General features: G+C 40.4%; 1 protein-coding gene across 5 annotated transcripts in view; it reads left to right on the plus strand.

The window, feature by feature from the left end:
• The window catches only part of arhgap9 (Rho GTPase activating protein 9), a 45636-nt gene that overhangs the window by 15850 nt on the left and 5398 nt on the right, over positions 1–24388 (plus strand). For 2 of the 5 annotated variants that reach the window (XM_026166780.1, XM_026166781.1), the window contains exons 5-19: positions 6576–6827; positions 8565–8654; positions 12673–12738; positions 14634–14777; positions 14939–15037; positions 15929–15990; positions 16105–16192; positions 16903–16998; positions 17478–17576; positions 19794–19899; positions 20295–20414; positions 20873–20971; positions 22515–22592; positions 22886–22939; positions 23724–23858. In XM_026166780.1, coding sequence (XP_026022565.1) covers positions 6576–6827; positions 8565–8654; positions 12673–12738; positions 14634–14777; positions 14939–15037; positions 15929–15990; positions 16105–16192; positions 16903–16998; positions 17478–17576; positions 19794–19899; positions 20295–20414; positions 20873–20971; positions 22515–22592; positions 22886–22939; positions 23724–23858 — 1588 coding nt within the window. Of the gene's footprint in view, positions 1–6575; positions 6828–8564; positions 8655–12672; positions 12739–14633; positions 14778–14938; positions 15038–15928; positions 15991–16104; positions 16193–16902; positions 16999–17477; positions 17577–19793; positions 19900–20294; positions 20415–20872; positions 20972–22514; positions 22593–22885; positions 23859–24388 lie in introns of those variants that run through there. The other 3 variants (XM_026166782.1, XM_026166785.1, XM_026166784.1) reach the window with 3 other exon arrangements.

The raw sequence follows: 24388 nt of genomic DNA on the forward strand, positions 1-24388 counted from the left end.
CAGAAAAGTGGTTGCAGGAGGTGAGCTGGCTTCAAACAAATGATGAACACACAGAGATGTGGTGCAGAATGTGCCATGAAAATCCCACTCTAGCGGACAAAAACAGTGCTTTTTATATGGACGCAAACGCGCGTTGCAACGTCTTATCTGGTGCGCGTCTTTTATTTTGACAGCGAATGCGCACCTGCGGCCCACCTAAGTGCACCCCTGAATATAGATGTAAACATTAGTTTTTTGCTCTTGTGATGTTGAAAGGAAATGATTTTTTCTCTCATCTTTCTGTCACCAAGTTTGACTGTATTAGTATATATTAGTAGTTTTTGGCCTTTGCTGTAGTTTTGTTTAGATTTATTTGACTGGGGTTTTTTAGACACTTTGGCCCTGTGAGAGTGATACACAGTGGACAAGCACAGGAAAGCAAAGATCACAACCCTGTAATGATATCATAGGTCAGCGGTCCCCAACCTTTTTTGCGCCACAGACCGGTTTATGCCCGACAATATTTTCACGGACCGGCCTTTAAGGTGTCGCGGATAAATACAACAAAATAAAACTAGTACCGGTACCGAAAAAATGAAGATTTATTCATAACACACGTGAAAAGACCCAGGAAAACTGAGTTAACGATAAAAACGATAACAAAATAACCCTGAAAACCATACATTTCACACCTGAGCCTCAACTCTCGTGGCCCGGTACCAAACGACTCACGGACCGGTACCGGTCCGAGGCCCGGGGTCATAGGTGACATTTGGTACTCATCTACTCAGACTTCTGAACCTCTACTCAAGTTTTTTTTTAAATGATGAATGCTTGTTTAAAAAAAATCACGTATTTAACTTTGACAGACATTTAATTTCCACAGCACTGTACGTTTCTGAAAAGCAGTCCACATGACGTTTGTATAAGTTTGCCAAAAAGAAGGTCGAGGCAACAAAACGGATAAATCAAGCACTCTGTCAGCAAACAGTTAAACTTAAAGGCAGCAGTTCTTTAAATCTGATAGCCCACAGCTAGCTGTTGGACAGTTGTCACTTATCATCCTCATACTTCTGGATTAAACAGTGAAGGTAAATGATGGAAAATGACATGCAACTCAGATTGAATGAAGTGATGTAATTTTAAACTCCTGTCATTGGCAAAGTCTTTAATCTCATGCAAAGGTCATATCTCCGTTTAATTGGTGATTCTAAATGGGTCATAGGTAAATGTGCGCGCGACTGGTTTTCTGTCTGTCTTGGCCCTGCAACAGGCTGCCAACCTGTCTAGGGTGTACCCTACCTATCCCTGGGATAGGATCCAGCTATTGCTGTGACTAATCAAGTAAAATTGGAATAAATCAAACACAACAATATAAAAGATTAAAAGACAAATTGTAAGATTTATAGCTGCGTCTGCTACATTCTTTCCATCAATGTTAAAGACAGCTGGATAAAGTGTAGCAAAGGACAGCATCGGCACCTTTAACTTTGACCCCGTGTATGGGGTAATTACTGATGTCTGTACTATACTGTTGGAATTTTTTTCATTTAGCTGAATTCATCTGATAAAATATATGATTTCAATATTAGTAGAAGCAAACAACTACAGGAATACCACAGGACGATAAAAATAGAAAAATCCTAATGCGTCTTTTTTGAATCCCACATAATGATTAAGATCAGCTGCGGCAACAGTGGCTAGTTTTTATTTATATTAGTGTTTGACCTTAATAATCCTCCTAGAGCAGCAATCAAGTTGTGGTGACGCCAGAGCTTCCCAGTGTTACATCAGAAGGTATTACACAAGGCCTTGTTGGTGAGACAAATACTCAAGGTTATTCTTCTGCAAGTGGGAAACTCCCACAGCTTAGCATCCCAACTGTCTGTCCAAATAGACTTTTCCTCCGACTGAACCGTGCTTCCACAAGACACTTGTAACTGTGGGTACATGTGATCTCAGTGGAAATGACAGTCCTCCCTTTTTTGTTTTTTATCTCCAATCTCTCTTCCAGCCAGTCTGTCTCCGTGTCTATTCCTCTCACTCTCTGAGGACCATGTTCTTTCGAGCCTTTAATACCAGTAAGCAGGATTATTGCAGCCACATTCAGGTCATAACTCCCTGTTTATCAACCAGAAAACACTCTCTAACCACACATTCCTGCCAGGCCTCCTTGTAAGTGCTGCCACAGTGATGATGAATTTCAGCTTAATTTATCTTTTTGTCCTGCAGGGGCGAGAAATCTATTTAAACAGTATTTTTATGGTAATTTGTTTGAGGCATTAGATATTGCTTCATTACAAACCACAAGATAATTACTGTGATTGATTGTTGTACATGGTGTTCAAAAGCAATTGGCATTGATATGGTGCCATAATGCTTTCCACATGTATGTAGGCTTTCCAGAGAATTGTGGAATGTGCCTGCAAGCCTTTGAAGTGATGCTGACTCATAAGCTGAAACTCACTGTCACATTTAGCCTATATGTGTTCCATGGTGTTATGGTCAGGGCTCAGCAGAGGTCATTTGCATACGTGGAGAAGCAGTGGGTCAGCAGAGGCAACAATAAGAGATTTCGTATGATGCTACATGCTGGAAAAAATAATGCACATGAGATAAAATAAGATCAAAACTCTGTTATGAGATTGTTCGTCAAATACAACTTACCACATGCAATCATGTGGAAAAGAGCGTTTTCACACCACTCTATGCAGTCCCATGAAAAACTAAGTACGCCCTTTTTCCTTCTATAGGAAATAACAGAGCAAGTAGGAGCCAACTGCTGCTAACCAAATACACTTGATCAGCAAGTGTGAACACCCCTATAAAAAGCAGAACTTCATGGCAATATAATTACAAAACGACTGAAAAATATGGGCGTCTGCAGAAAGGAACATGTTAGCGCAGCTTTGCTTTGCAAACTTGCATCTGATAACCCTACAAGGTTTCTGCATCAGTATACTTTGGAGTGGTGGCCATAATGCACAGTACCACATTTGGTAAAAACTAAAAGCAGCATATCAGCACCAACACTTTATAGCAGGTGTCAAGCATGGCGGTGGAGAGGTGATGATTTGGGTTTATTCTGCAGACACAGGATCTTGCAGTTACTAAGCTGAAGATGAACTCATCTGTTTACCAAAATATGCTCGGGTCAAACGTGAGGCCCTCTGTCTGACAGCTAAAATGTGGCTGAAATTGGCTCATGCAATAGGAAGATGATTTCCCAAACACACCAGCAAATCTACAACAACACCGAAAAGGAAAAGGAGCAATAGTCTGAACACCACATACAGTCATGCACAGCTGCATCATCCACTGTCTAGACTTTTGTACCCACAGAAACTCGACCGTTCAAGCAAAGCGCGGGTGCACAAATTATACCACGTTCCTACATTTAACTGCATTCATAAATTCACATCTGCAACAATTTCCTTCCCGAAACTTTTCCCAGCCGCAGAAACGAACCATCAAAATTTAAATGTTACACAAATTAGTTGCTGCACCAAGCACATTTTTACAACACGTCAGTCCTTATATATTTAGTACAAGTGCTTACTTCTCTTTCATGGTTATGTTATTTTGTGATAGCGTCATAGCGAGCGACCAACTCTTAATATTTGTCCACTGAGTATAACTAGAGATGATGATGAGGAGGTGGTGTAAAATAAAGAGAAAGAGAGAAAGAAATGATGCACAACAGTGTCTTATGTTCAAACAGCTCAACAATATACACTACAGGTGATGTCACTGGTGTGACAGTTTCACTTTAATAGATAAAAACAATGGTTGCAAAACATATTTATGATTAATAACACTGATAACGGCTCTTTTGGGGTAGGGATAGCTCAGTAGGTAGAGTGGTTGCCCCATGATCCACTGAATCCACCGAACTGATCTTGAGGTACCCCTGAGCGAGGTACCGTCCCTCCACACTGTTCCCCAGGTGCCCAATGGCTGCCCACTGCTTCACTGAGTGAATGGGTTAAATGCAGAGAGGAATTTCCCCACGGGGATCAATAAAGTATACTTTCTTTCTTTTGTGCAGTTTATAAATCAAGCAAGTAGGAGACACGAGAGAGAAATCAATTAGGTCTGATATAATTACTTTTCATTTTAAGGCAAAACAAAATGTCAAAAAGTGTTTTGGGAATATGGGATTGGATTCATGTTGTCTTTATTCTTGATTTTCTTGTTTGAGAATTCATTTACTTGCTAAATACATTTAATGTGCATGTTCAGGCTTCTGCTACAGCACAGGATCACAGTAGTAAAACATGGCTCTGTTTGACTTTGTTAAGAAAGATGTTTTGCTATATCTGCTGAGGTAGACAGAAGTAAGCAGTGGGACAGGAAGCTTCGGGTGACACAAAGGCCCACTACTGCCCCCTGGAGTAAACTACCATCACGTTGCTCATCACACACACCATGCTCCTTCAGTTAATAACTGAAAGGCAGTGTTACGTAACAGGGATCAACCAGCTTGTAAGTCAATCAGTTTCTGAATTATGCTTCAGCTATATTTGATACAAAAATGATCTTTAGTGCTTCAAATTCATTTAAGTGGATTTATAGATCTCCTTCTCTTGTAACTGCTTCTTTAGTGCTCTCTGCCAGGGTGAGTGCAGATTATTACAATGGCAGGTTATTCTGTAATAAGAGGATTAATTTTTTTCTGTTTATTGCTTTATATGGGATTTCAGTCTCTTCTTGTCTCTTCTGTATGGGATTTCTGACTGCCTTTGTTGAAGCCACAACAATCTGCTGTTAGTCGTTTCCAGTCTGTGCACTTATTTTTTATTCATACGCCATAGTTGAGTTGTTGAGTAAGAATACTTGAGTAACAATTTGGAGTAAAATGCAGACATTTTAGGCATTAAAAGTTAAATAAGGATGCCTCCAAAAGTCAGTTAACTTCATACTAGTCATGGTAAAAAGAAAGCATACCCTCTTTCATTTCTTTAAGTTCTTTTAAAGGTTTACATACGAAGACATCATGAAAAAAAAATGTTTTTACCAGGTCTTAAAATGAGGTAAATGAAGCCTGAGATGATCAACAACATATGACGTATTGTGCTATGTCATGATTTATAACTAACCCAAAATACAGAAGCAGTGTGTGGGGAAAAAAACATGACTCAGTTGCTTGTGGAACCACTTTTAGCAGCAGTAAGTTGAAGTAGTTGTTTTCTGTATGACTTTATCAGTGTCTCACATGATTTGGAGGAATTTCAGCCGTCGCTTCTTTAGGGCATCGCTTCAGTTTGTTGAGGTTTGTGGGCATTCGTTTTTGCACAGCTCTCTTAAGGTCTCACCACAGCATTTTAATCAGGTTGCGCTCTTGACTTTGACATTCTGACATTCTGTTATAATTTGCTGGTGAGCTTGGGGTCATCATCCTGTTGACCCAGTCTCAGTGAACATTTAGTTGTTGGACAGATGGCCTCACGTTTGACTCAAGCATGCTTTGGTATTCAGAAGCTTTCATGTCATCTCAGTGACTGCAAGGTGTGAAGGTCCTGTGACTTGAAAACAAGACCAAATGACCACGCCTCCACTACTGTGCTGACAGCTGGTATGAGGTGTTTGATTTTTTCTACATGTGGCACTTATGTGCATTATGACCAGACATCTCCAATTTTTGTTTTGTCTGTTCGAAGGACATTGTTGCAGAGGCTTGTGGTTTTATCGGCCGTCACTGAGGCTTGTAGAGTGTGGAGCTTTGGGGACAATTTGCTGGGACGTGCACCAAGATTGTAGCATTGTTTTAACACTCACCAGAATGCTCCAGACCTTCTTGCCGATGACCACTTAATCAAGTGTGTCTGATTAGCACCACCTATCTGCGACTTATCCTCTTAATTCCTATGAAAATGGGAAGGGTGTGCACACTACTTCTGCATTTTAGTTTAGCTTTTGTTAAAAGAATAATCCCACTCTAATATGTCAGGTTTTGTATTACATCTGAGGTTGTATTTAGAAAATTTTTGAATATTTTTTGTCACGATATGTAAAACCTGAGAATTTACCATTTTACCTTTAATGTATGGAATTAATGTTAAATGGTAAAGACTTGTGTAGAAAAACAAGAGTAAACAGTGATTGTATGAATGGGTGAATGAGGCAAGTTGTATAAAGTACTTTGAGTGCTCAGGGTAGAAAAGTGCTACATAGGAACCGTTTACATTACATTCTATTTTTTTCTTACTATTTTATTTTCCGTTTGATTAATTTATTTAGTTCATGTTTTTATTAATTTGCGTTTTAAATCTTTGCATATTAATCTTTAATTTCATTAGCAGATTTTGGCAGTTTCTGTCTTACATAAAGCATCCTGTGCGATGTGGTACTTGTATATGATCCTCCTGCCAGATAAACTCAACTACTGTACACAATATGTCTGTGAAGGTTGTGTTTTGGTTTGAGGCAGAGTTCCTCAAGTTCCTTCATAATGCAATATTTATTCCTTCCTGAGCAACTTTTACATTTAAATTTCACATTTTTCCTTCTTATACACTTTTCACTTTGGCTCTCTTTCTCTACTTCCTTCCCTCTTATCTTTTCTCCTTTCCCTTGTTATTATTTATACATAAAAGGTTCCAACAGAGTCTTATCTCTCCCAGCTGTCCTGGCAGGACTCTCCACTTTATACTGAAAAGCAGACAGAGAAGCGTCAGTCACAGCCAGAGCCACCTAGCCCCGCTCCAGGTGAGCAGCCTCTTCAGATCTTGGGCCTATGGGAGCAGTACTGTGACGCGACCACAGGCAGATGGTACTATGTCAACAGCATTACCAAAGAAAGGTCCTGGAAACCTCCTCGCCGGGCCCGTGGTCAATATACCAACCAGGTAAAATATCCATCTCAACAGGAAATCCTTCAGTGTTCACTCTTCCTCCCTTAATCCAGTTTCCAGAGTTTAATGAAAGTGTCTTCTCATAAGAGAGACCATAGAAGAGGGTCAGGGTGTACAAATGAAAGAGAATGCTCATTTATATGCTCAAATGGTTTGACTGTATCAGCACTAAAAGGGACCTTTTCATTAAAAAAAGGCTTGGTTGTCATTTTTTCTTTTTACGTAGACAGAGCATTGAAGACACGGCGATCACACATCCACAGCAGGAGAGATCGATACTATGCATGTTCTCTCGTTGGCAAAGGGTCACATTGAACTTAAAATTATCTGGTGTTTTCTTGTGATCCAAAAACTTTCCAGAAGTCCTTTTCCCCATACAGAAGCAGTGGCATTGTGCTGGGTATTTTGAGGGTTTTTTGTTTCTTTTTTTTTAAATTATAATTTTACATAGGTTCATAGGTTTATTGTTACATTTGATTTTCTTGCTCAGTACCTTGGTTAGGATTCTGTGAGTTCCATTGCTTGTTTGCTAGTGTTTCCCTGTGGCATGACCCCAGCATGCCCACCATTGGTTGTTTCCCTGCTGGTAACACATCACTCATCTACATTCATTTATGATACGCACGTTGCGTGGGTATACAGTACAAAGCCCTTAGTGTCTCAAATAAGTGTTCAGCTACTTCCTGTTTTATTTTGTCACCAAAATAAAACGTACTTCTTGGAAAGCACAACTTATGTCTTGTGATTTGCTTTTCGTTTTACTTCCCGTCTCATTATCCTCGATCAGACTCACCTGTTTCTTTTTCCTTCTCGTTAATTCTCTGATTCCTGATTTACCTTGATTTTGTAACATTTTGGGGTCTTCTTGCCTCTGTTTCAGATTTTAGTTTTTGGACTTTAATCAACTAAATAAGCAGCTCTCTTTGTGCTGTTGAACTCTGCCTTTAACTTCTTTAACTTCAACATGACAAGCTCTGCAGAAAATTTTGGTTACATTCATGTTTACTTGTCTCTTCTTGTAGAAATACTATAAGTGAAAAACTGTTTAGTACATGCAGAGTCTCCACAGGTAAACGTGTGTTTCATACTGAAACTGTGCCAGAAACGCTTTCCAGAACTATGCAGTTTTTTCTGAAAGTGAAATGAGGAATTGCACGTTTAATATTAAGCCGCAGCAACTAACTGGTTAGCTTGGAATAATGTACACGAGAAAACAAGAAGAAGCCAAATGACACTGTGAACCTGACTCTGTCTAAATGTAACAAAGTCCACACACCTTTTTGTTTGTTCACTTTGTGCAGTAAATTAAAAAGAATGTTTATGAGGATTATTTGCTCAGCTGTTTATTGGCTTATTTCCTGGAAATGTCCTTTGTTTTTTCCCTTTAACCAGTCAAGCATTTCACTTTGCATGAAACAGCATTTGCTGTCAGTTTAATTTTTACATTAAGTAGTTTCAGTTGTGAAATCTTATCCTCAGCACGTTTATTTTTCAAAATATAGCAAAAGATAAATAAATAAATAAATAAAAATTAGAAAATACCATTTGCTACTTGCCGTAGAGAGCAGTCTGACAAAAGGTCCCAACTTTATTACATTTTATTATCATTATTTAAAACTGTGAATGGGTATTTATAATAACATTGGAGGCCAATCTTCTAATATTCATAATAGGTAGTTTAAGAAAGGCCCTTCCTGTTTCATATCATATACTTTTTTGCCCCTTTGGTAGGCCGGTCCAGGACAACCTCAGACGTTACCCAGGGACACCAGCCATCTGTCACTATCCCTTACTGCAGCAGGAAATGGAACAACGCACAGGGTAAGTATACTGTCCTTCTGGGGAGGCAGTAACATCCAAGTATATTGAAGCCATTTCATTTAAAACCTATTAGCTTAATTTATAGTGACACAACTTTGATGCTGCTTGTAATCCTAGAGTAGGTTTGTGAGTTGAGATGCTGAGCAATGAAGAAAATAAATAAATCATTGGGCATGGTCAACAACAATAAACGGTGCTCAGTTGGTACTTCAGGGTTAAAAGTGTGCTAAGAAAATATTCCCCACCCCGTTACACAACCACCGACACCAGTCTGAATCATTGATCCAAGGCTGGATGAGTCACTGCTGATATTTATACTACATTCTGACCTTACTATCTGAATAGCACAACAGAAATTAAGCCTCATCACACCAGGCAATCTTTTCCAATTCTCTACTGTCCAGATTTGCTGAGCTCATGTAAATTGTTGAGTTTACACAAACTCAGTTTTAGTTTCTTGTTCTTAGCTGACAGGAGTACAGCCTGTTATGGTAGCAGAAGGGGTTGATTTAAGTTTAGCCAATTATGCCTTCATGTTTTGCACATCTCCGGCTTGTTCCCAGTTACTCGGCTCCTGCTATTTTTAGAAAGCTTCCTGGAAATCAATTTCTCATCAGTTGCACATGTACATTTTGGATTTGACCATGGACCTCAACTTTGGAATTTGCATGCCCTTATTTAAACATGCAGGTGTATATGTGCAATCGACCAGTGGCCTGTCCAGCACGTACCCTGCCTCTCGGCCTGTGTCAGCAGGGACAGGCTCCAGCAACCCTGCAAATCTGAATTGTTTGAGTGGATGAAAATGGATGGAACCACGGTCTGCCCTACTGACCAGAAAGTGGGTCTCAAACTTCAAAAAGGAAATCCAACTTAAAGCTTTGCTGTTTTAATACTGTGGATGTGATCCACTGAGCATCGCAAATGAGCAACTTCCAGGAAGAAATCCAAAAATAGAGGGAGAGCTGGAATGTGAGGTGCACAGTGAGACATCTATCCAGGGACAGTCAGCCAAATTTAAATCATGTATTATTTTATTAATTTTAGTTTTTTAAAAGCAGAATCACGGAGAATGTGGATTGTATATCATACACACCGCTCTCACCTCTCTCACATGGATATATTATGCATCAACCAGAATGCACAAGATCAGCATCGTGCTCCAGATTAAAGCAGGCAGACATGCAGCCATAGGCAGCCCCCAAGGTCATAAAAAGGAGATTATATCTTTCTTGTTGTTTCATTGTTACTGACCAAATCTGTCCGTCTATCTAGATATCTGGCTATCTAGTTAGCTGTCTAACTATTTATTACATGCCCTCTCACACCCTTTCTCTCAAATGATGTGTTTCATTGGGCTCAACTCTGAAGGCAATGACAAGCTAACGCCTCTTGATGTGCCGCAAATGAGCACATGCTATTAGGGCCGCACGGAGACAGACAGAAAAGCGTTTTCAACCCAAAACATTACAAAACAGGACTAAATTTAAACCACTCAGTGAAACTTACCATCTGCCTCAAACCACCTCCTGAACTCACAGATGTCGTCAGAGTAAAAACTTTCAGGGCATCATTCATTTCATCTTCATGTTACACACAAGGAGGATTTATACTGTTCAAATGAGGAAGTAACTTTGTTGTCTATAGCAAAGGTTTTTTTTCAGTTTAGGCAACAGATGTCAGTGTCTGAAATTGACATGTTCCCTGGATCTGTGACGACATCTACGTGGTGAAGCAAGGCAAGCAGCCTGATGCAGATTATTAGAGATAAGCATTTTGCATCTAAAGGTTGCGTTGCCTCACTGTTGCGTCAGTGTTTCAAATTTAATGTTGCTCATCAAAAAAATACCCACATGATCAAAGCAGTGATTCCCCCCCCCCCCTTCAAGTCAGTTTGAGATGCATACTGTTGACCTATATGTGTCACATTTTATTCTGGGGTACATATACAACCCAACAGGAACTGCACCCGTGACACGTGTCAATGCATACTGCATGCCGCACAGGTTTATGACCCAGGTGTTAAAAGCCAAGTGGCCCATATTATTTGTTGGCCCAGATCATTCTAAAAGTCTAGTCTTTTAATTTTTAAAAGCCTTTTTAACACAGCTCATCTGTTAAAGACAGAAGCATTACGTGTATTTTTTCTTTTTTTCCCCTAGTACTTTCTAACTACCTTGACAAAAATCTGTAAATGATGAAGATAATTATACACATGACGATTTTCTGAGTCTTGCTTGTAGGGATTTGCTTCTGCGTTGTTTCATGTGAATTCTCTGAGTCAGATGAAATAGTTAATTTGATGACATCACCCTGGGAATTTTGAAAATCCCAGGGTGATGTTTCAGGGTGATGATGGTCGTTTCACTGCTTCATTTTGCAGATACACTCTTTTGCTGTGTCTTCGCAGGTTGCACAAAACATTTTATGAAATGTGATGAATTACTATTGATAAAAACTAGCAGTTACCAAAGTTTTCAGAAGGCAGACCTCAAACATCTCCTCAACAGCACTATCTGTCATGTCACAGATGTCAGATGTGGTCTTGTAAATGTAGTACAGATTACTGAACATTATTGAACATTAATTAAACATTTAGGGTGGTGGATGTCCAGCTACGTCTCAGTGTTCGTTTGTTTGCTTCTGGTTGCGTTTGTAATGCCATGAGTCGTGATGCGAGAAACTGTTTTTTGTAATTATAGTGTTGCATACTGTGTCTGTTTGGCTTGAGGCACATCACGTATCACTTTCAACAGTTCCACTTACTGTTTTTAATTTCTTATTAATTTGTAAAATGTTTAAACAACTGTCAGACTCATACTATAAAGCTATAAGTCCAAATATGCAGAACTAGCAAGAAACCACAGAACTGTGAACTTTTTTACTCTTTGTACTTTTTCATATATAATGGAGAGTTGTTACACATGGTTGTTGCTTCTTGCTGAAAAAGCCACACTCTGATCTTGCAAACAAAAACTGTTGGGCAGCTGTATTTGTGTCAAAGTTAGCAAAGTCCTGGTATGAATATTGAGCTGAGAACACACCTTCCTGTCTGAGCTGTTATAAACGAGGCTGTCTGTATCGCCTGATAAAGCTAGCTTCCCTCTAGAATGGGGAAGTAGTCATGAGCTGAGGCACAAGGGACAGATGAATGGTTTTCACATTTTTACACTCAGGCGAAAGAGCGTCACGGTATGAAAGGACAGAACGCTGAGAGCTTTAACTCGACAGATAAGACACAGAAACACGAGCTGGCCCGGACGGTACAGCTGGATACAGTCATCCAGTCAGAATGAGCACCTACGCTGTGAGTTACTTTTCTGTGTGTTCTACATTCTACTGTTGGAGCTTTGGCAGCTCATGTGAAGTTACCCAATTGTCGATTGTGGCGATATCACTTACTCATATTATCCTAATGAGAGGTGATGGTTCTGATTTTGTTATACTCACAAAAAGCACATTTGACTGTGTTTTTTTGGGTCGGTGTGAACCCCGTTCAGTATCTAGGAGCCTTTGTGTCTGAGTTAAATGAGTGCTACACGATTAACGTGTAACTCTTACTGAGTAATATCTGCCTCTTATTAACGTAAAATGAACAGGGACACGTGTGCCTGTAAATACGTCTGAGCAGCGATAGTAAAAAAGCATTTATGTGTTTTATCTGGCAGGATGTGAGCAGGGCAGAGGAAAATAGTTTGAGTGCGGTTAGATGAGTGTTGCCCTGGGTTCATTTGTACAGTTAACTGAACGATCGTATCGGTATCCTGTTTTTTAACATGGGTGTGATATTTGCCCAAACTGCTGGTTGCCTCTCTTCAATAGTGACAAGTACAGTTTTCTCAGTTTTTACATTTTTGTTATTGATTCTTAATTTGATCATTCTCTGCAGAAAATAAAATGGGCTGTTATTTTATTTGAAATTAAATATATATGTATACATATGGTAACTATACTAATCCGCCTTTGTCTTCTTGCCTCCCTCTATCTCGCTCCTTTCTCTCCTTGTGTTTCTCGTTAGCTGTCACCTGATTTCCTCTTTGGGAGCCACCAGAGGAATGCTGACAATGGCTGGCAGATGAAACAGGTAAAACTTCTCTCTACCTGCTGCACTCACCAGAGGGTATCTAATGCATTTCACCTTGACTTTCACATTATAAAACAAGTCAAAGACTAAAGCGCCCTTTACTTGCTTTACATACTCTCCCTGCACAACAGGATGCATTTGGTTAACAAAATGGGACATCATAGAACTTTTGGTGACTTTGTCACTTTGTGAGATAAAATCCTGCTTCATGGTTTGCGTGCATACAGCATCTGCTTGGCCTGACTCTTCGTCTTTAGAAGAAACCTTTAGATGACAGCCCTTCCTTGCCTTGTGCTTTTCCTTTGCAGGCCCGACTGTTAACATATTCCTGAGCATTTTGTCAGCGTTTTAAGGGCTTTTGGTGGAGGGTGTTTTCCTCATGAAAATCAATGAACTCAAGTCATTAGATTTGCAAAAAGTGCATCTGAGCTGTATTACTGTAGAATATATTAAAGTTATTGCCAGCTATGCTCTTTAGATTCTCAGAGATCAGCATTTATGCATATTAAGGTGGTGAAATAGCAATTCTTGGTGTAAAAAGAAAAGCTGTTACCCAAGCAGGTCTTACTGCAACATGTTGCATCACAGTGGGGTGTGGGTGCACTTGGTTTAAAGCCCTTTTAAAGGCCTACTCTTAGCAAAGAAGCAGATTTGGCTCTTAGTGCTAATCCTCCACATGAGGAGATGGCAAACATTAGGAGGGATATTTAGTCTGATTGTTGGAACTAGGTTACATGGATTGGGAAGTAAACTCATTTGTGGCTTTTGCTGCATGAAAAGTTAAAGTAGTGTGAATTTGTGCATCCGTTGTTTTTGTACACACAAGGGATTGTAAGCCTCAGCAGTTTGTCTGTTAAGTGCAGAGGCATGTATTGTGCCTCATTGTGTCTCTGGCAAACTCATTTGTCCCCATCGGTGTAAAAAGTTCAGTGTGGATGCTCATTGTGTTGGAGTGCTGTGTAAATATAGAAATGTGTATGTGACACTGTTGTGCAAGTAGAGCTACTGCTACGTTGTTCTTCCTCAGTTGATTAAACTATATACAATTAAATTCTGACCTCAACCTAACACAACAGAGAGAACTGAGAGTCAAAGGCTAAACCTCTCAGAGAGCTGATGCTGGGATACATCCGTATAATTTGCTGCTGCAGAGTGAGGTGAAGGATATGCAAATGGACAAATGATGGCAATAAAATATCTATTTTACATCTTTTTATAGACTTTTATGCATCTCTGTCAGAGAAAAGTGCAAAGATCAGAATCGTTATCTTGACAAAATATATTTGTCAACAAGGCCACTGTGGGTGCCAGCCCAGCTCACAGGTTGAATGGGTTAAATGCAGCCGTGTGACCCTAACCTGACACCCGTTGCTGCATGTCTGTCCAAACTCTTTGTTTCTCTCCCTGCATTTCTGTCTGTTCTTCACTGTGCTTCAAATAAAAGCGAAAAAGCCCCCCATAAAACAAGCCCACTGCAGCTGACTTGAATTACTACTTTCAGTGTCAGTATGGTTAAACTTTAAAGGTGAAGACCCAATAAAGAGATATCTTTATCATAGCACCTATGAACAGTGAAGATCAGAAGTGTGATGAAGCAGGCTGACTGATTGCGACTCCAGGCTTTGTGTGGCTGATGTTTTTCTGTTTTATTTAAACTACTAAGCATTAATAAAGAGTCATAGTTGACCTTTGAAAAGCCCTTCAGGGCCTTTGTACTGTTGTACTGTGGTTGCACATTCAGTTATTCAGAACTACACAAGTATATCAGCTCTCAGAGGCTTTAAGTACACCATTTACAGATGTGAAAAAAATAAAATAATAGTTCAGCAAATTGCTCTTTCCTTTGGTTGTATGTTCCACCCTTTCACAACTCTTCTGAACATTTGACCTTGAAGAGCATGCAGCGTGCTGCCTCCTCTGACACCCTGAGCACGATGGCATTTAGTGACACCAGAACCCAGTGCGATGATTCTGCACCCCTGCATGATGTCAAGCAGCAACTCAACCACTCCCAGTCCATGATCCTGCCCGACAACAAGGTATTTGCCTCCCGAGCACACGCTCCACACAAGCTCATAAAGTGTTTTGACAGAGAGAAAGAGGAAACGGAGATACCCGTCAACAAATAGTTATCGCACAAAACATATGCACATACACAAACGGACAGCTGAGCAGATGACCACTGCTTCCTGTTTTTCAGCTGGTCCAGCAGTGCAGAGATTACTCCCGCAATGTGACCAACATCGTTGTGGAGCCTCCGTCTCCTGCGAGCTCGCCGGACAGTGATGGCTGCACACCGGTGAGAAAACTCCACCTGTTAATTTAAAGCTGAAGTGAAAGCATATTTCCATATATATATTTATATTTTTTAAGGACTTGGAGAACGTGCTACTAGTTGCTTCTCTCAGCGCAGCAAGCGCTGAAGTTTTGGCTTTCACAGGACAACGAGGCTCTAAGAAATCCAGCGCTGTCAGCCAAATAATTCTTCCTAAAGCGTAAAACTGCAATGCTTATTTTCTAATAATAACAGGTTGATTTTTTAAAAAGTGGTTCTCCATAACGCATTCCTTTGTTTGCCTTAATGACAATCAACCTTTTCTTTTACTGCATGTGAGGTAGCTGGAGGTTATCCCAGCCATCATAGTGTGAGGGGTGGGTTGCACCCTGTACACATCAGGTGCATGTGCTCTTATTTGCAGGTGTTCTCTTGGTTTACTAACATTTTTCTCATAAAACAGAGCAATTCTAATTTTTGAGTATTATTTTTTTTCTACCACAGTTCATTTGCAGAAGAAGTTTAGGTTTGTAGGTCATCAGTGCTTTTATACGCATACCATATTCAACACTTATGAGCCGTAAGTTCATCAATCAGTAAATTTGTTCTTTTACCTTAAACGGGGCCATACCGCAGTGGGAGATTTTAAAGCATTTCCCCTCCTCCTATTTCTTGAATGATGCAACAGCCAAGTTTAATGCGTTTGCAAAGGATGCTGTAATATTACACAGAGGAAAATCCTGCTGTGGTGCTGTAATGTTAAAATTCAACTTGCCCTCACACTCTTCTTTGTGCTCTTTTTTTTATTTACTCCACTCCTGCTTTTTCTGAGCAATGCTGCCAACGTGACACTGTAAATATCTCTGAATACTGCAGATGTTAATGTGCTTTTAAACCCTTTTAATGTGTTTCTAGGAGCTGGAGAAAGCGGGCCTGCTGAACAAGACAAAAATTGCAGAAGGTGGCCGAAAACTGAGGTGAGGCGGCTCTTAGAGAAGATGAAAAAATCATTTTTTTTGATTAATTCAGCAAGTATGATTTTGCTAAGTGAATCCCAGCTTATGAGTACATGCATTCTTGTTGGGTTGCAGGAAAAATTGGAGCCCTTCCTGGGTGGTGTTAGTGGGGAACAGTTTGGTTTTCTTCAAGGACCCCAAATCACAGACACCTTCTAGTTGGGTAAGAGCACAGACAGACTCTTTAATTAAGTATTTTAGAAAATGAATACTATTATTAGTTATTGTTTCATAAGAACGCATATGTTGTATTCCTGGGGGTTAAAAAGCTTGTATAACTAGATGAACAAGATATTATAGAGGCCAAATTTTTTGATGCCTTGGTATATTTTTTTTTATGTCCCTAGCCCACCAAAAAGAAGGCCTTTTATTGCTTGTCTAAACCTGGCTTGAGTGCCTGGATGTGGATTTGTTCATGGCATTGTTTGGTGATTCATTCGTTCTTTTTACCATTATTCCTTTCTACAAGCACCGGTGGTTTAGGGAACACCAGGAGCACTCCTACTATTGATTTTTCCCAGTTATCCAACACTTATGAATATTTTTTCTGTTTTCTTTAGATGCCAGGATTTTTAAGCCTCCACAGTTGCCATCATGTTTTGGTTTTTCTTATGTTCATCCCATTCTTGTAAAAGCCTGCTCTTTCTAACAGTCATTGGTAGTTGTAGCCTCCTGTGTTAAAGAGCAGTTTTTAATATTTTTGTTCACTGTGCTGTTAAAGTTAAAGAGGTCATGCAGACCAGTTACAGGTGTTATATGTGAAGGTTGGGCAATACAGGCTGCACAACAAAATCCAATTTTTAGAAACAAAAAGTGGTCAATTCAGGCAACTGAGTCATGAGAGTAAAAGAAAAATGTGTTTCTTATACGCAGAAACCGGGAAACAGTCGTCCTGAGAGCAGTGTGGATTTAAGAGGAGCAAAACTGCACTGGGCCAACGAGCTGTCCAGCAAGAAGAACGTCTTCAAGGTAAGAAACAAAACCCCCAAAAAGTGAAATAAAGATTGCAAAACCTGCAAGAAACTTTGACAGACCTGTGGTTTCATCCTCTTAAAATCTTTCTCAAGAATTTTTTTATTTCTGTGATCCTGGAAACGAAACACGTCAGTTTCCTTAGCAAAATGTTCCTTTGCGCTGATACACTGGGAATATACACTGGGGCTATTCTGTCAGCAGTGAGGGAAGCGAGAATGGGAAGCTTTCTTTCGCCAGCTCGGTGACCCATTCTGACGAAGAGGAAGCAGTAAAAATATTTTTAAAGAGAAATCTGATAAACTGATGAGCTAATTATAACATTACGGTCAAGCTACTACAACACGTCCAAATAATTAACTTACATGTCAACTTTTGTTAAAGTGGATTCACACAGATGAGTGGGAAAGCCAGTGGAGAGTGGGACAGTGCGTCTGGAGTTAACATGGGTCAAATGTTTTGTTTTGTTTTGTTAGTTGAGGACTGTGACAGGCAACGAGTTTCTTCTGCAGTCAGAGACGGACTCGCTGATCAGAGAGTGGTACAGCACCATCCAGAATGTCATCGACAGGCTGGTGAGAAACACACATTCACTCACAGACACACACAGCTGGACAACACAACCCTGTGGGTTTAAATATTACTGTCAGTATGTCTGTCGTTTGCCTTTAGCTACAATATGCATGCTGTTGCTCACTTTGCTCATGCATTTGGAAAATTTTACCTGTAAAACTCTGTAAAAGATTTTAAATAACCTCCTGTGTTTTTTACTTTATTAAACAATGGTGTTGTTTTGTGTTATGCTGTTTAATAAACCCTCTGTCTCATATGAGGACATCAAGGTTTTTAAAGGAAAAAAACCCTGTTGTTCAAAGATGATGGTTAGTTTTTAAACTTTTAAATAGGAGAAACTGAAAATGTATCCCAAGAAAGAAGTCATGCCTGAAGAGGTTAAATACTTCTGTTCCATTTCTAAATGTTGGTCTTTTATGACTTACGTAAAGCACTTAAAAATAATCTTTGTCTTGTAGAAAAGCTTCACTGCGGGAAGTTCTGCAAAAAATGTTTTTTTTTTTTAATGATTCATGTGTGCTAACATAGTTGTTTCCTTTGAACAATGACTAACTTTCCATTCTGCGTTTAGTAAAATCATCTGTTCTATATTTGTCGGTGCGTAAATATTTTTCCGTGAGCTTTCTAAAACCTACTTAAGTGGGCTAATACACCTATGTGCAATGTTTTCATGTGTCTGAGCGAACACACAAACTCCAAGTGGTCCCTTGGACCACTGTGAGCAACAGCAGACGTGTGCACTGTGGTCACGCCAGCATCGAATCCATCCAAGTTACATGGTTTATTAAAGTAATCAAATTACAGCATTTACATTTATGTTAGACTACTTTTAATTAACTGCTTTAGCCCACTTACAATGAAAATTAAAAAGCAATCTTGTTCATGACCTGTGTAGTATGTTAACACTATTGGAAGTAAAAATCACTTGAACTCCAATTTTGAAAACACAACTTTCTTCTTTTATTTTATTTTATTTTATTTTTATAAAGCGCTGACTTGTATTATGAGTCTGTGGTCTGGGAGAGAATCCTGTAACTCTCTGTCTGCAAAATACAGTATATAATAATGAATGTTGGGCAATTAATTATACAGTTACTTCTTCAAAAAAAGTTACTGAGTTTTGCAAACAACAAAGTTTTTTGCAGCTGTTTACCTAAAAATGCAGCCAAGTGCGGTTTTTTAAATAAACATTTCAAACTATTTACAGAACAATCAGCTGTTCTGCATCAAATCTGATGCCACACAAATTATTTGTGCCGCTCCAAAAAATAATTTGTCCACTATGAGATAAAGGAGAACAACAGCCTGATACCTGCAGGCCTGACAACAGCAGATGTATCACTGCTGTAACACCTGTAACATTCAGCAGTCGCCTCATTGTTCTGACACACAACAAAACTATTGACTACACTACACACTAACTACACAATATTTGCGTAAAACGTCACAAATCTCTCACATCTCAAAACACCGCCGTCACTTCTAAAACTTCCCCCTTCCTAAAAAACTAAATGCTATGTTGCCATATCATTTTTTGATTGGTCGACATGGTACATTTTTCCACCAGTAGGAAAGGGTGGGGGTGTTTTGGTTTCGTCTTTGCTCACAGGTGGAGAGCGCTTTCCTTATAAAACGCAGTTTTTACCGTTTCTTCCTGCAGTAAATATAAACAACGACAGTATTCAGGAAGAAAACCAAACATTGCAAATATTTTTATCATAACTCTGGTTTTACGTGGCCGATCAACACAATTTAAAAACTGGTATAAAGTCCACACTTTTCCCGTCAGTTGTTCCGTCTGTCCTGCTCACATCTCCAATGGTTGTACACGTTGTCATTAACGTGGCTTCACTCCACATCAGCCACGCCGCTTTGCTAGCTAAAACACCGGTGTCGGCACACAAGGACGCTGTCATAGCCTGTCAACCACGTTGATTAGCTGCGTATATACGAATGTGAATCGCATCATTGGCTGGACTATGGGATAATGTGGCATCGTTCTAATCCCATACAGGAGCAGCCAGTCACTGACTGACTCACACTGCAAAACAGAATTGTTGAAATTTTAATTTTAATTTCAATTCAGGTTAGATTTTTTTTTCTGTGCGCAGAGACCGTGCCAGCAGTGCGCAATTGCGCCTGCGCCCAGCTTAGAGGGAACATTGCACGTGCATCTCTGTAATGTCATTAACACACTGCTCCCTCTGGCTGCTTTTCAGGACCGTGAGAATCCGTTAGACAACGTCCTTCTGTACTCTCTGAGGAGGGCGGGCAGCGTGGAGATGCTGGACCAAAGCGGTGACGAGGACGACAGGCGACCATCTCGTAAGCCATCCTCACCTGATGCCTCGCTTCTTTCCCTGATGCCACCATCTAAAAGCCCTCCCTGCCCCCCACTCCACTTTAATCACATCCTTTCTCTCCATCATCATCATCATCGCTGTTTTTTCTAAACTTCCACACAGGCTTCTTGCATCCCTCCATCCTGTCTTCCATCCTCTCCTCTATCCAGCCCACTTACATTTTCACCCATCCTCCCTGGCAGATAATCCCCTCGTCCGTCCTCTCCCACCTCCGCCGTCGGCCCGCCCTCCCGCTTTTCATTCTCACCACCATCCCCTCTCATCTGCTTTCCTGCCCCACAGCCGAATGCCCCACACTGACCTCCTCCTCTTCCTTCTCTTTCCCTTCCTCCTCCTCCCGCTTCCCTCCTTCTGCAGTCCCTCGCTCGACGTCCAACCTGGAAAACACAGAGAGGAAAAGAGTGAAGACGCGGCTGAAGAAGCTGATCCTAAAGAGACCTCCTCTACAGGCCCTGCAGGAGAAAGGGCTCATTAAAGGTGAGATTTCTTTTTGAAGTCGCAGACCATTTAAATGCAAGTATCCTTTATTCAGCAGTATACAGGGTGAATCACAAAGTACATGTTCTCTTTGGCTTAGTTATTAATATTACACGGCTGTGCTCTTACAGCAGAAACTGTTGCCTTTTAACTGAATTCCATCAGAGATAGGCAGCCAGGAAGTCTCAGCATTTATCTATAGTCCAACGATAGTATACAAGTATACAGCACAGGGCATGAGTTGCATTGCATCATCCAGTCTGAGTTAACTTTTCTGGTGGGAACGGAGTCAAACATGAAGGTTTTCTCCCAGAGTGAACAGAAAACTTATCAGTAAATTAACTTGGAGCTCTTACATCATGTCTTGGTTGAAAAAAAAATGTGCATGCAATCATCTGAGAAACACGTCTAAACAGACATAAAAAGCATGTTTGTGTCCACCTGTCATCGGCCCTCAGATCAGGTGTTTGGATGCAGTCTGGAGATGCTCTGTGAGAGGGAGAGAAGCACCGTCCCTCGCTTCGTCAGACTTTGTACTGAAGCTGTGGAAAGGAGAGGTACAGTCGCTGCAAACACACCTCCTGCTAATTTGATTCCCAACTCAAAGTGAACACATGAGAAATCACCCTCAGCCCTGTTTTGAGCGCAGTTTGACAGCAACTCTGAGCTCACGGTCCTCACAGTTCTTTGGCAGAACTCACCAAACACAAAGTCACTGATTGCCCGACAGAAAGCAGACACGAAATGTTCAGATTCGCAGAAGAGATCTTGACAGCTTGGCAGCCTGAAAAAGGTCTAAATGAGAGAAAATTGAGTTGTTTAGAGGCTGTTAAGAAACAATGCAGCGATAAATATTTAAGACACGGGAGAAAATGTGTGTGTTTTAGGGCTTTAAAAACCAGTTTGTGATGAATAAATAAAGATCTCTTGGGAGCAATACTTTCAGATCAAGACTTTTAACTATGTTTAAGGGTATGGAACAAACTTTAGGACAAAGTAAGCCAAACTTTACTGATAATTTCTGCACATATCATATATAATAATGAAATTAAGAGCATCTGATCTTTTCCCAAGTGTTAGGTATACAGGTTGCCATACTACTAGTTAAAGCAGGATGAAAAATACCCACCTTTTTCTTCGTCTTACCAACTTTTCAAAGCCTGTATGAATTCATTTGAATGTCAGAGATGACTAAGATATTATAATGAGCAATTTATTCACATCTGAGAAGCTTGGACCAGTTGATGATTATTTTAAGTGGTTACATAATTAACTGATTCTTCATATTTAAAACAGATTGTAAAGCAATGTGTGGTTTTGGATTATAGTTTAATCTGAATAAATAAGTTGCTGGATAACAAAAATATTTTTCTAACTTAGAAATGTATCCCGTTCACCAGGCCAGCTTTAGCCAGTAACCAGCTGCAGATTTAGATTTCATGTGACTGAGTGAAGTCAGTTCCAGCAACATGAAACATTAAGTGTTAGCGAGTGACTGGGAAGCGGTGTGCCTTATTTAAAGGTCACGCTACAGTTAACCATTTCACGTGATGGTTTTACAGAAAGAAAAATGCTCAATAGCAGCGTCAGCGCAGGATACTTATAATCAATATGTCCGAAAGATTAAAATGTCAGGCTTGTTTTACAGCTTCTAATACTGAAAGCAGTGTGAGGAAAGCTGAAACTTAGAGCATTAGTACTCCTTTGTAACTGCTTCATCGAGCAGCATGGTGTGAAACGCGAAGAGGAAGTTTAAATGTATTCATAGGCCTGGTCATATCCATGATTATGCTTTTGCATGAGCACATGATCAGACTTTTTTTTTAAGGTTTTGAAAACTGCTCTACTTACGTCTCCACTTACGCAACATAACAAACTGCATAACCTCTGCATACTGAATTATTGATTTGCAGAAGATTTGGCTGCCAAGAACAGCAAAACAATGAAGTGAGCTCAGACCGGCTCACAACTGAAGACACAATCTCTATCACTCATGAATCTTAAAAAACATGGTCATGTGATACTTTCATTTTGACTTTGATTATCTAAGGCAGCGGTGGAGATCCCCTTGTCTAGCATGCTTTGTTTGGTGTGTTGCAGGTCTGGAGACCGACGGCATCTACAGAGTATCAGGAAACCTGGCTGTGATACAGAAACTGCGCTTTCTGGTGAACCACGGTAAGGATGCAGGGGAGGGTGGGAAACTACTGACGATAACTGTTCTGTAATAACAGGGGGGGAATATGAAGAAATTTAGGAGAGGATCAAAGTTGGCCTGTTTTTTTTTTTTTCCTTTTTAGCAGAAATGATCTGTTTCAGTCGCTTAAAATCAAGACTAAATTTATCTCATGATGTTTTGTTTCAGAGTGCGTAACATAATGTTTGAAATCAGTCACTGTCCCACACTACACGACATCCTTATGATAACAGACACGGGGAAAAGCTGCCTGAGTAACTGTTGGTTTTTGCAGAGCGAGCGGTGACTACCGATGGCCGTTACATGTTCCCAGCGGAGTTGGTACAAGGTACATTCGGGCAGACAAGGCAAACCGCCGTTTTCACATCTTACTCAGCCTGCTTGGTTTTTGTGCATTATGTGTTGCATAATGTGAACACCTCAGTCAGAACCTCCCAAAAATACTCACCCACAGACTGAAGCGCCGAGCCGAGGCGCAGACGGGCAGCAAACTTTTCTCTTTTTTGTGTGGATGTGTGTGTTACCATTTGCTTAATGTATGTGTGTCCCTTAGGCTTTTGTGCTTCAAGTTTTCTGATGTAATAATGTGCAGCAGGTTGTACAGCGGCTTCTCACACAGTCCGTGGCTGCCACCAAGTGGCTGAAACAGAGAATCAGCTGCTCGTGAAGCGCTCTACTCCCCCAGCAACATCTCTGATGTTTCACATCATAAGAAAATAGAGATTTGTTGACTGCCGTATATCAATATCAGCCTCAAATTCGTTTCAGTGCCTCTTATAATCCAACATGAGAAGCATTAGTCTGGCTTGTGTCTAAAAAACAAGTGTGCTTTATCCTTTAAAGTGTGTGTGTACTTGTGCGCCAGTGTGTTTGTGCTTGTTACTTTTACAGAGCATCTCTATCTCCCTCCTGCAGCTACAAGCCTTCATGTTACGCCTCAGTGCTGAAGTGAATTTACACTTTGCTTATGTCAGCCAATCCTGTGACAATTGTGACTCTAAATTTAAACTCTTTGTCTCTGTATGTCGTATCCCTCTCGCCTTTCCTTCACTTCCCCTGACCCCGTCTGGCTGAATCTCTCCTCATCCTCCTCCTCTCCCTCTCTGTCTCAGAGGAGAAGTTGAATTTGGACGAGAGCGAGTGGGAGGACATACATGTCATCACGGGAGCTTTGAAACTCTTCTTTCGCGAGCTTCCCGAGCCCCTCGTGCCGTACGGCTTCTTCACCGACATTGTGGAGACAGTCAGTGAGTAACCAGTTTCAGCCCCGGACTGTTTATTTTGTAATCTGTATAAATATTCTAGATTAGGAGTGTGAAGTTAATTTTCCCACACGACCGGAAAACTGGGACTGCCCTCCACCACAGTCCCTGTTTCCGTTGGGAAAATGAATCGCCCACCCCCATCTTGAAAATAACTCAAATAGATTCTCATAACCTTTTGCCTCGTGCGCATGAAGTCAATTTTTAATGTGCTTCGTGTTTGAGGTGAGATATATTTAGGCTCAGGAAGATATTTGTCATTTCGTGCCTTTTACTTGGTAATAATGGTCCAGGCGATGCAGCTGCACAGTCAGCTTCTTAAACGTCTAGACCACCAGGACGCCCACTTTTTAATTTCACATATTATTTTCCTCTGTTGTAGTATTTTGAATACACACAACACGACTGTGGTCTTACTGAGTCAAAACCAGCGTAGGCTTGGTTAGAATCTTAAATCGTTTTCACTTTGTTTTCACACTTCACTCGACTCCCTTTCCATGTTTAGAAAATGTTAT

Source organism: Astatotilapia calliptera, chromosome 5 (assembly GCF_900246225.1).
Source record: "Astatotilapia calliptera chromosome 5, fAstCal1.2, whole genome shotgun sequence".
Taxonomy (NCBI): domain Eukaryota; kingdom Metazoa; phylum Chordata; class Actinopteri; order Cichliformes; family Cichlidae; genus Astatotilapia; species Astatotilapia calliptera.